This window comes from Rhinoraja longicauda, unplaced genomic scaffold, assembly GCF_053455715.1.
Source record: "Rhinoraja longicauda isolate Sanriku21f unplaced genomic scaffold, sRhiLon1.1 Scf000268, whole genome shotgun sequence".
In the NCBI taxonomy this organism is placed as follows: Eukaryota; Metazoa; Chordata; class Chondrichthyes; order Rajiformes; family Arhynchobatidae; genus Rhinoraja; species Rhinoraja longicauda.
In genome coordinates this window covers 129,799-139,446 of record NW_027601486.1, presented here as the reverse complement: position 1 = coordinate 139,446, position 9,648 = coordinate 129,799, and the positions used below count along the sequence as shown (strand labels likewise).

General features: G+C 51.5%; 1 protein-coding gene across 1 annotated transcript; it reads left to right on the top strand.

Annotated features, from left to right (window-relative positions):
- Positions 1–431: 431 nt before the first annotated feature.
- On the top strand, positions 432–9,223 carry LOC144590720 (tektin-like protein 1; the record flags this gene model as incomplete). Its single annotated transcript, XM_078395146.1, has 5 exons — positions 432–633; positions 3,745–3,911; positions 4,493–4,588; positions 5,438–5,551; positions 8,998–9,223. Coding segments are annotated over 5 exons (780 nt in total), but the record flags the coding sequence as incomplete, so codon positions are not given.
- Positions 9,224–9,648: the final 425 nt, after the last annotated feature.

Sequence of the window (9,648 nt, the reverse complement as noted above, 5' to 3'; positions counted from 1 at the left end):
TCCCCTCTCTCTCCCCCCCTCTCTCTCCCCCCTCTCTCTCCCCCCCCTCTCTCTCCCCCCCTCTCTCTCCCCCCTCTCTCCCCCCCCCCTCTCTCTCCCCCCCTCTCTCCCCCCCCTCTCTCTCCCCCCCTCTCTCCCCCCCCTCTCTCTCCCCCCCTCTCTCTCCCCCCCTCTCTCACCCCCCCTCTCTCTCCCCCCTCTCTCTCTCCCCCCTCTCTCTCCCTCCCTCTCTCTCCCCCCTCTCTCTCCCCCCCTCTCTCTCTCCCCCCCTCTCTCTCTCCCCCCTCTCTCTCCCCCCCTCTCTCTCCCCCCCTCTCTCTCCCCCCCTCTCTCCCCCCCCCTCTCTCTCCCTCCCTCTCTCTCCCCCCCTCTCTCTCTCTCCCCCCCCTCTCTCTCCCACCCCCCACTATCCACTCTCTCTATGTTTGCAGGACATGGACACAGCGAGGAAGAAGCTCCAGGAGATCTACAGCGAGCGGATGCTGGTGCTCGACCTGGTGCCCCAGCTCATGAGCCAGACCACCCGCGAGGCCCGCAAGGACTGCCTGACCCCACGGATAACCAAGGATCTGTCCGAGGTCCGGGACGTTAATGTGATGCCGCCCCTCACGGCTGCCGGCCCCTACAGCTACGGTAAGGCCAGAGGTCAGGGGTCGGCCCGCGGTGGGTCAGCTTACACGAAAGGTCGGGGGTCAATCAACAGGGCGGCTTGAATCATAGGTCAGGGGTCAGACGAGGGTGACAACCGAATAGCGGGCTGGTGGATGGCTGGAGCCAAGGGTCACCAGTCCTAGGAGAGGTCAGGGGTCAGGCGATTATGTGAGATGTTGATCGGACATTATTCCGCAGAGTGGCCTCCATCGCAGGGTCAAAGGGCGCAAAGGTAGTGCTGCCGCCTTACGGTGCCAGAAACCCTGATTCGTCCCTGACTGCAGGTGCTGTTTGTACGGAGTTTGCACGTTCTCTCCGTGACCTGCGTGGGTTCTCTCCGGGGTCTCCGGTTTCCTCCCACACTACAAAAAACATACAGGTTTGTAGGTTAATTGGCTTCAGTAAAATTGTAAATTGTCCTTGGTGTGTGTAGGATCGCGTCAATGTGCGGGGATCGCTGGTCGGCGCGGACTCGGTGGGCCGACTGGCCTATTTCTGTGCTGTATCTCTAAACTAAGCTGAACTAAAAGGTTACTGGCCATATCTCGGGCTGAGAGGTTCATAGAAACATAGAAACATAGAAAATAGGTGCAGGAGTAGGCCATTCGGCCCTTCGAGCCTGCACCGCCATTCAAAATGATCATGGCTGACCATCCAGCTCAGTAACCTGTACCTGCCTTCTCTCCATACCCCCTGATCCCTTTAGCCACAAGAGCCACATCTAACTCCCTCTTAAATATAGCCAATGAACTGGCCTCAACTACCTTCTGTGGCAGAGAATTCCACAGATTCACCAATCTGTGTGTGAAGAAATGTTTTCTCATCTCGGTCCTAAAAGACGTCCCCCTTATCCTTAAGCTGTGACCCCTGGTTCTGGACTCCCCCAACATCGGGAACAATCTTCCCGCATCTAGCCTCTCCAACCCATTAAGAATTTTATATGTTTCTTTAAGATCCCCCCTCAGTCTTCTAAATTCCAGCGAGTACAAGCCCAGTCTATCCAGTCTTTCTTCATATGAAAGTCCCGCCATCCCAGGGATCAATCTGGTGAACCTTCTCTGTACTCCCTCTAAGGCAAGAACGTCTTTCCTCAGGTTAGGAGACCAAAACTGCACACAATACTCCAGGTGTGGTCTCACCAAGGCCCTGTACAACTGCAGCAGAACCTCCCTGCTCCTAAACTCAAATCCTCTTGCTATGAATGCCAACATACCATTCGCTTTCTTCACTGCCTGCTGCACCTGCACGCTTGCTTTCAATGACTGGTGCACCATGACACCCAGGTCCCGTTGCATCTCCCCTTCTCCCAATCGGTCACCATTCAGGTACAAGATAGTGTTGGTGCACACAGTGATCGCTGGTCGCGTGGACTCGGTGGGCCAAAGGGTCTGTTTCTGCGCTGCGTCTCTAAAGTCTAAAGACCTGAGGTAGAAGGGCCCTGACCCAAAACTTCACCTATCCATGTTCTCCAGAGATGCTGCCTGACCCCCTTCGTCCCATCAAGTCCGCGCTGACCATTGATCACTAGTTCCGTGTTATCCCACTCTCTCCTCTGCTCCCGACACAGTAGGGCCGATTTACGGGGGGCCAACAAACCCAGCACGAGTTTGGAATGTGGGAGGAAACCGGAGCACCTGGAGGAACCCACGCGGTCACAGGGAGAACGTGCAAACTCCACACAAGGAGAGCACCCGAGGTCAGGATCGAACCTGGGTCTCTGATGCTGGGAGGCCGCGCTCTCCTCCACCATTTGCCAGGTTACTCCAGCACTTTGTGTATTTTTGTGTAAACCGCAATCTGGAGTTCCTTGTTTCCGTAAGGGTGGCATGGTGGCACGGCAGTAGAGTTGCAGCCACACAGTGCCAAAGACCCGGGTTCGATCCTGGCTACGGGTGCTGTCTGAACGGAGTATGTACGTTGTCCCCGTGACCTGCGTGGGTTTTCTCTGGGATCTCCGGTTTCCTCCCACACTCCAAAAATGTACAACTTTAGAGTCATAGAGTCATAGAGTCCCACAGCACAGAAAGAGGCCCTTCGGCCCATCGTGTCCGTGCCACCCTTTACCAAACACAGTCTAATTTTAATCCCATTTTCCCTCATTTGGACCGTAGCCCTGAATGTTGTAGCATTTCAAGTGCCCATCCAAATGCCTCTTAAACGTTGTGAGTGTTCCCGCCTCCACCACCACCCCAGGCAGTGAGTTCCAGACTCCAACCACCCTCTGGGTGAAAAAGTTCTTTCTCACATCCCCCGTGAAACCTCCCTCCCCTTACCCTGTATCCATGTCCCCTCGTTGTTGAACCTTCCACCAGTGGAAGAAGTTCCCCGCCATCTACCTTATCTATGCCCCTCATGATCTTGTACACCTCGATTATGTCCCCTCTCAGCCTTCTCTGCTCCAGGGAAAACAACCCCAGTCTGCTCAGTCTCTCCTCATAGCCGAGGCCCTTCATCCCTGGCAGCATCCTGGTGAATCTCCTCTGCACCCTCTCCAAAGCTATCACATCCTTTCTATAATGTGGTGACCAGAACTGTACACAATACTCCAGCTGTGGCCTCACCAGTGTTCTGTACAATTCCATCATTACCCCCCTACTTTTATATTCGATGCCCCGGCTAATGAAGGCCAGTAACCCATATGCCTTTTTGACCACCCTGTCCACCTGTCCTGCTGCCTTCAAGGACTTGTGTACCTGTACTCCAAGGTCCCTCTGTACCCCTGTCTTCCCTAGGGTCCTTCCATTCATGGTGTACTCCCTCTCCAAGTTATTTCTGCCAAAGTGCATCACCTCGCACTTTTCAGGATTAACTTTGTAGTAGGTACATTGGCTTGGTGTGCTTGTAAATTGTCCCGAGTGTGTACGGGATATTGTAAGTGTGCGGGGACCGCTGGGCGGCACGGACACACTGGGCCGAAGGACCTGTTTCCACGCTGTATGTCTTAACTAAACTAAACTGATCCACATGTTGGTGGTGAAGGTTGACGCTTGCTGTGAAACCCCCGCTTACCACCCTGGTGTATCTCTGTGTGTGGTTTTGTTTGTACTGTTGGCCACCTCTGTCTGTACCGACTGACTCCCTTCTTGCCATCAGCTTGTGAGGCAGCCATCAGCAACGCCAAAACCACCACAGTGAACGCCAAAATACTGCGAGAGAAGAGCGAGAAGTTAATAGAGGAAACAGTCAACCTGACCAAGGCTGCCCAGAAATCAGTGAACGATGGGCTGACTCAGAAAATGGCCGAGAGCGTGTCCATGATGGTAAGAGCAGTGGGACCAGCAAACGTGTACATCTTTGGGAGTGTGGGAGGAAACCGGAGATCTTGGAGAAAACCCACGCAGGAGAACGTACAAACTCCGTACAGACAGCACCCGTAGTCGGGATCGAACCCAGGTGTCTGGCGCTGTGAGGCAGCAACTCTACCGCTGCACCACTGTGCCTTTGCTTCAGAATGTTTTTCTTTGCCATTTCTTTAAGAATAAGGGGTAGGAGGAAAAACTTTTTCAGTCAGAGAGTTGTAAATCTGTGGAATTCACTGCCTCAGAAGGCCAATTCTCTGAATGCATTCAAGAGAGAGCTAGATAGAGCTCTTAAGGATAGCGGAGTCAGGGGGTATGATCAGCCATGATCACTTTGAATGGTGTTGCTTGCTCGAAGGGCCGAATGGCCTCCTCCTACTCTTACTGTCCATTGTCTATCACCGTCTGTGCATTCCACCCAAATTTTAAACTGGGGTGTGTTTTAATGTGAGGGAGCTGCTAGCGGGGATGGAAGCCAGGGGTGTGACTGTCTTTGGGTCAGGCCCTGCCTGATTTAACTGCTCTCTCTATCCGTCCCACAGCAACACATGGAGGTCAGTTCCGGTGAGACGAGGGCCAGCATTAACCGGGCAAAGCGCTGGTACAATCAGATGGAGCTGGCCAACGGAGTGACTCTGGTAGGTGGATGGTCACAGTGGGGACACAAGAATCTGCAGACGCCGAAAGTCTGAGCAAAAATCAAAGTTTGAGCGAGGGACTTCGCAGGTCAGGCAGCATCGAGTCATACAGTGTGGAAACAGGCCCTTCGGCCCAACTTGCCCACACCGGCCAACATGTCCGTACTACACTAGTCCCACCTGCCTGCGTTTGATCCATATCCCTCCAAACCTGTCCTATGCATGTAGTGCAAAATACTAGTGCAAAAGAAAAAACAAGTCCTTAGTCCACCTAACTCAGAATCTAGCTCAGAATCACCATTGACAGCCTCTTCGTCTGAAGACAGGTTCCGACCTGAAAGGTCACCTATTCCTTTTCTCCAGATGGTTCAGGCGCCTGTCTTTGGTTGCATCGAGAACTAAAGGTTTGCCTTTTGCACGAGTTTACTTTATTTTATTTTAGGGATACAGTGGGAAAACAGGCCCTTCGGCCCACTGAGTCCGCACCGGCCAGCGATCCCCGCACACGAACACTATCCTGCACACGCTGGGGACAATTTACACTTATAGCAAGCAAATTATCCTGCCAACCTGTACGTCTATCGATTGTGGGAGGAAACCGAAGATCTCCTAGAAAACCCACGGGGAGAATGTACAAACTCCGTACAGACAGCAAGCATAGTCAGGATCGAACCCGGGTCTCTGGCGCGGTGAGGCAGCAGCTCTACCGCTGAGCATCGAGGTTAACAACTTATTGATATTTTGTTGATGATATTAAATATTGATTGTTATTGTTTACAGGTTTGTTAAGCAGGTAAGAGTTTCAATGTTCGGTACATTTGACAATTAAACACCCTTGTCTCTTGACAGGGTCCAGAGACCACCCTGCACCTGGAGACACGGGAACGCCTGGACAGGCCACTGGTCAAGGTCTTCCAACGCCATCCAGGGACCCAACTGACCGAGGCAGCCACACTCGTCAAGGTAGGTAGTCCAGGTTTGTTTAGAGAAACAGCGTGGAAACTGGCCCTCCATGTCCTAGTCGGTCAATACCCATTCACATTAGTTTAGTTTAGTTTAGTTTGCTTTAGAGATACAGCGTGGAAACAGGCCCTTTCGGCCCACCAGGTCCGCGCCGACCACCGATCCCCACACATTAACACCACCCTATATCGACTACGGACAATTTTTTTACATTTACCAAGCCAATTAACCTACAAACCTGTACGGCTTTGGAGTGTGGGAGGAAACCGAAGATCTTGGGGAAATCCCACGCAGGTCACGGGGAGAACGTACAAACTTCATACAGACAGCGCCCGAGGTCAGGATCGAACCCGGGTCTCCGGCGCTGCATTCACTGTAAGGCAGCAACTCGACCACTGCGCCACCGTGCCGCCCTATGTTATGTTATGGTTTAATGCTTTGGCTAATGTTGCCGAGAAAGCAAGTTTAGTTTAGGGAGACGGCGTGGAAACAGTTCCTTCGGCCCACCAAGTCCACGCCGACCATCAATCACCCGTTCACAGCAGTCCTACGTTATCCCTTTTGCATCCACTCCCTACCCACCATGGGCAGGTTTACAGAGGGCCAATTAACTTGCAAACCCGCGATTCTTTGGGATGTGGGAGGAAACTGGAGCACCCAGAGGAAACCCACTTGGTCACGGGGAGAACGTGCAAAATGCGTGCAGACCTATGAACTACGCAGGGCTGTTTTGTTGCCTCAAGTAAGAATGTAATTGTTACTCTGGCGTTACAAAGGACAATTAAACACTCATGACCCTTGAATCCAGTGTAATGGGCCGCCGAGTATAATAATAATAATAATAATGCATTACATTTATATAGCGCTTTTCTAAACACTCAAAGACGCTTTACAGGGTTTACTAAAATATAGAAAATAAAATAAATAGATAAATAAGTAAACTAACAGTAAAGGAAAAAGAAGGTGAGGTGACGGTCAGTGGTTGAAGGCAGTGCTGAACAGGTGAGACTTCAGTGATGTTTTGAATGTGGTGATTGAGGAGGAGTCTCTGACGGTTTGGGGTAGTGAGTTCCAGAGGGTGGAGCAGCGATGGAGAAAGCCCTGTCCCCCCAGGATCTGAGTTTGGTCCGGATGGGGGGGGGACAGGAGATTGGCAGCAGCAGAGCGGAGGGTGCAGGTGGGAGTGTGTCTGTGGAGGAGGTCAGTCAGGTAGGATGGGACCAGGTTATGGAGGGCTTTGTAGGTCATGAGGAGGATTTTGTACTGGATTCTCTGGGGGATGGGGAGCCAGTGGAGCTTGTAAAGGACGGGGGTGATATGGTCACGGATCGGGGAGTGGGTGAGTAGACGGGCAGCGGAGTTCTGGATGTATTGGAGTTTATTGATGATTTTTGAGGGTGAACCATAGAGGAGGCTGTTGCAGTAGTCCAGACGGGAGGTGATGAAGGCGTGGATGAGGGTTTCTGCAGCTGTGGAGGAGAGGGATGGACGGAGACGGGCAATGTTTTTGAGGTGGAAGAAGGCTGTCTTGGTGATGTGTTTGATGTGTTTGTCGAAGGAGAGGGTTTGATCAAAGATGATTCCAAGATTCCGGATGTGAGGGGAGGTGGATACTGGGAAACCGTCAATATTGAGGGTGAAGTTGTGGGTGGATTTGGTGAGGGTTTTTGGTCCAATGATGATGATTTCAGATTTGTCGCAGTTAAGTTTGATGAAATTGAATTGAAGCCAAGATTTTATTTCAGTGATGCAGTGTAAAGAAGGAACCCAGCGTAGGGGGGGGCTGAGGACAAAGTTGGGACTATAATGATTACTTTATTACTCATCGCGACAAGCAGCATCCCTGGAGAGAAGGAATAAGCAACGTTTCAGGTGGAGACCCTTCTTCGGTCATCAGACCTGCCTGGAGGGTCTCGAACCAAAAAGTCGCCCATTCCTTCTCTCCAGAAATGCTGCTCGTCGCGCTGAGTTGCTCCAGCTTTTTGTGTCCATCCTCGGTTCAAACCAGCATCCGCAGTTCCCTCCTACACACAAATATTTTATAACACTGTCAGTGCCCTATGCATGGCGAGCCTTTGCATATTTTGTGTATGGAGTGCGGAACAAAGGATTACACTGTACCTAGAATGAATGAATGAATGAATACTTTATTGTCCCATGTGACAAGTCACAGTGAAATTCTTTGCTTGCGTACTCAAGGTATGCAAAGAGCCGCCGCATAAAGGGCGCTGACAAAGTTACAAAGTGCCCTGTGCCAGGTCCTGCTTTGTTCTCCCCCCCCCCCCCCCCCCCTCGCCCCTCACGGCGGTCCCCCCACACCGGGTCCTCCTTTGTTCCCGGCGGCGCGCCCTCCTGTTCTTACGTGGCCCGTCCTCGAACGCCGGTGTCTTCAACGACCGCCAACCCCGACCCGCGCCCTCATTGACTGCCGCACTGACCTCCATGAGGTCCAGCATAGACACACTGAAAATAGTTGCAGGCGAAGGCCATTCGGCCCTTCGAGCCAGCACCGCCGTTCAATATGATCATGGCTGACCATCCAAAATCAGTACCCCGTTCTTGCTTTCTCCCCATATCCCTTGATTCCGTTAGCCCTAAGAGCTAAATCTAATTCTCTCTTAAAAACATCCAGTGGTAGAGAATTCCACAGATTCACAACTCTCTGGGTGAAAAGGTTTTTCCTCATCTTAATACTAAATACCTGACCCCTTACTCTTAAACTGTGACCCCTGGTACTGGACTACCCCAACATGGGGAACATTTTTCCTGCATCTAGCCTGTCCAATCCCTTAAGAATTTTATCTATTTCTATAAGATCCTCTCTGATCCTTCTAAACTCCAATGAATGTATGTCCAGTCGATCCATTCTTTCATCATATGTCAGTCCCCCCATCCCGGGAATTAACCTGGTGAACCGACGCTGCACTCCCTCAATGGGAAGCTCCCTGAAAAGAATAGCGAGGCTCCGTTGCCTGACTTCTCTGCGGCCTCCTAGAGATTGTACGTGACAAAGTATCATCATTATCCTCTAAGTAGACACAAAATGCTGGAGTAACTCAGCGAGTCAGGTGGCATCTTGGGAGAGAAGGAATGGGTGACGTTTTGGATCGAGACCCTTCTTCTGACTGATGTCAGGGGAGGGAGCGGGAGAGAGATAGAATGTAGTCGGAGATAGTAAAACTAGTGGGAGAACTGGGAAAGGGGAGGGGATAGAGAGGGAAAGCAAGGGCTATCTGAAGTTAGAGAAGTCAATGTTCATACCGATGGGGTGTAAACTACCCAAGCGAATCCAATTTGCACTGGGCCTCACTCTGACAATGGAGAAGGCCCAGGCCAGAAAGGTCAGATTGAGAATGGGAGGGGGACTAAAAGCGCTGAGCCACCGGGAGATCAAGTAGGTTATCATCATCCTGTATCTTGGCTCTCTGTGCCCCTTGGCCATCTAGGGTATCGGCTTGCTGAATGATGCCATGGCAGAGACCAAACGCAACATCAATATGCTGGAGCACGCGAAGAAACAACTGGACGACAACATTCACGACAAAAAAGCCGGATTTCGGATAGACTCGGAGATCGTTCGATTCCGGAAACTGAAAGCGCCGGCTCGGATACTTCTAAATGAATCAGATCCTATGGGCGGCAACTAACTGGAAAAGCCGTGTCCTTGTCAACCTCCGGTGTGCCCTTTTCTATTATTACCTTCAATTAAAAACAATTTAATCACACCCTCCGTCTGCTGGGCAGCTTCTGTGGGTGCTGTTCCAGGGAAACAACTTTGAATGGAAGTAAGGAAGTGCACATGCTGGCTTTCAAAAGGCAGACACAAAATGTCAGGACTCGAGGGCCTGAGCTACAGGGAGAGGTTGAGAGGCTAGGGCTTTATTCCTTGGAGTGCAGGAGCGGTGGTCTTGTAAGGCTGTACAAAATCATGAGAGGAATAGATCAGGTAAACGCACAGAGTCTTGCCCAGGGAATCGAGAACTGGAGGACATGAGTTTAAGGTGAGGGGGGATTTAATGGGAACCTGAGGGGTAACTTTTTACACAAAATGTGGTGGTTGTTTGGAACAAGCTGCCAGAGGAGGTAGTTGAGACAGG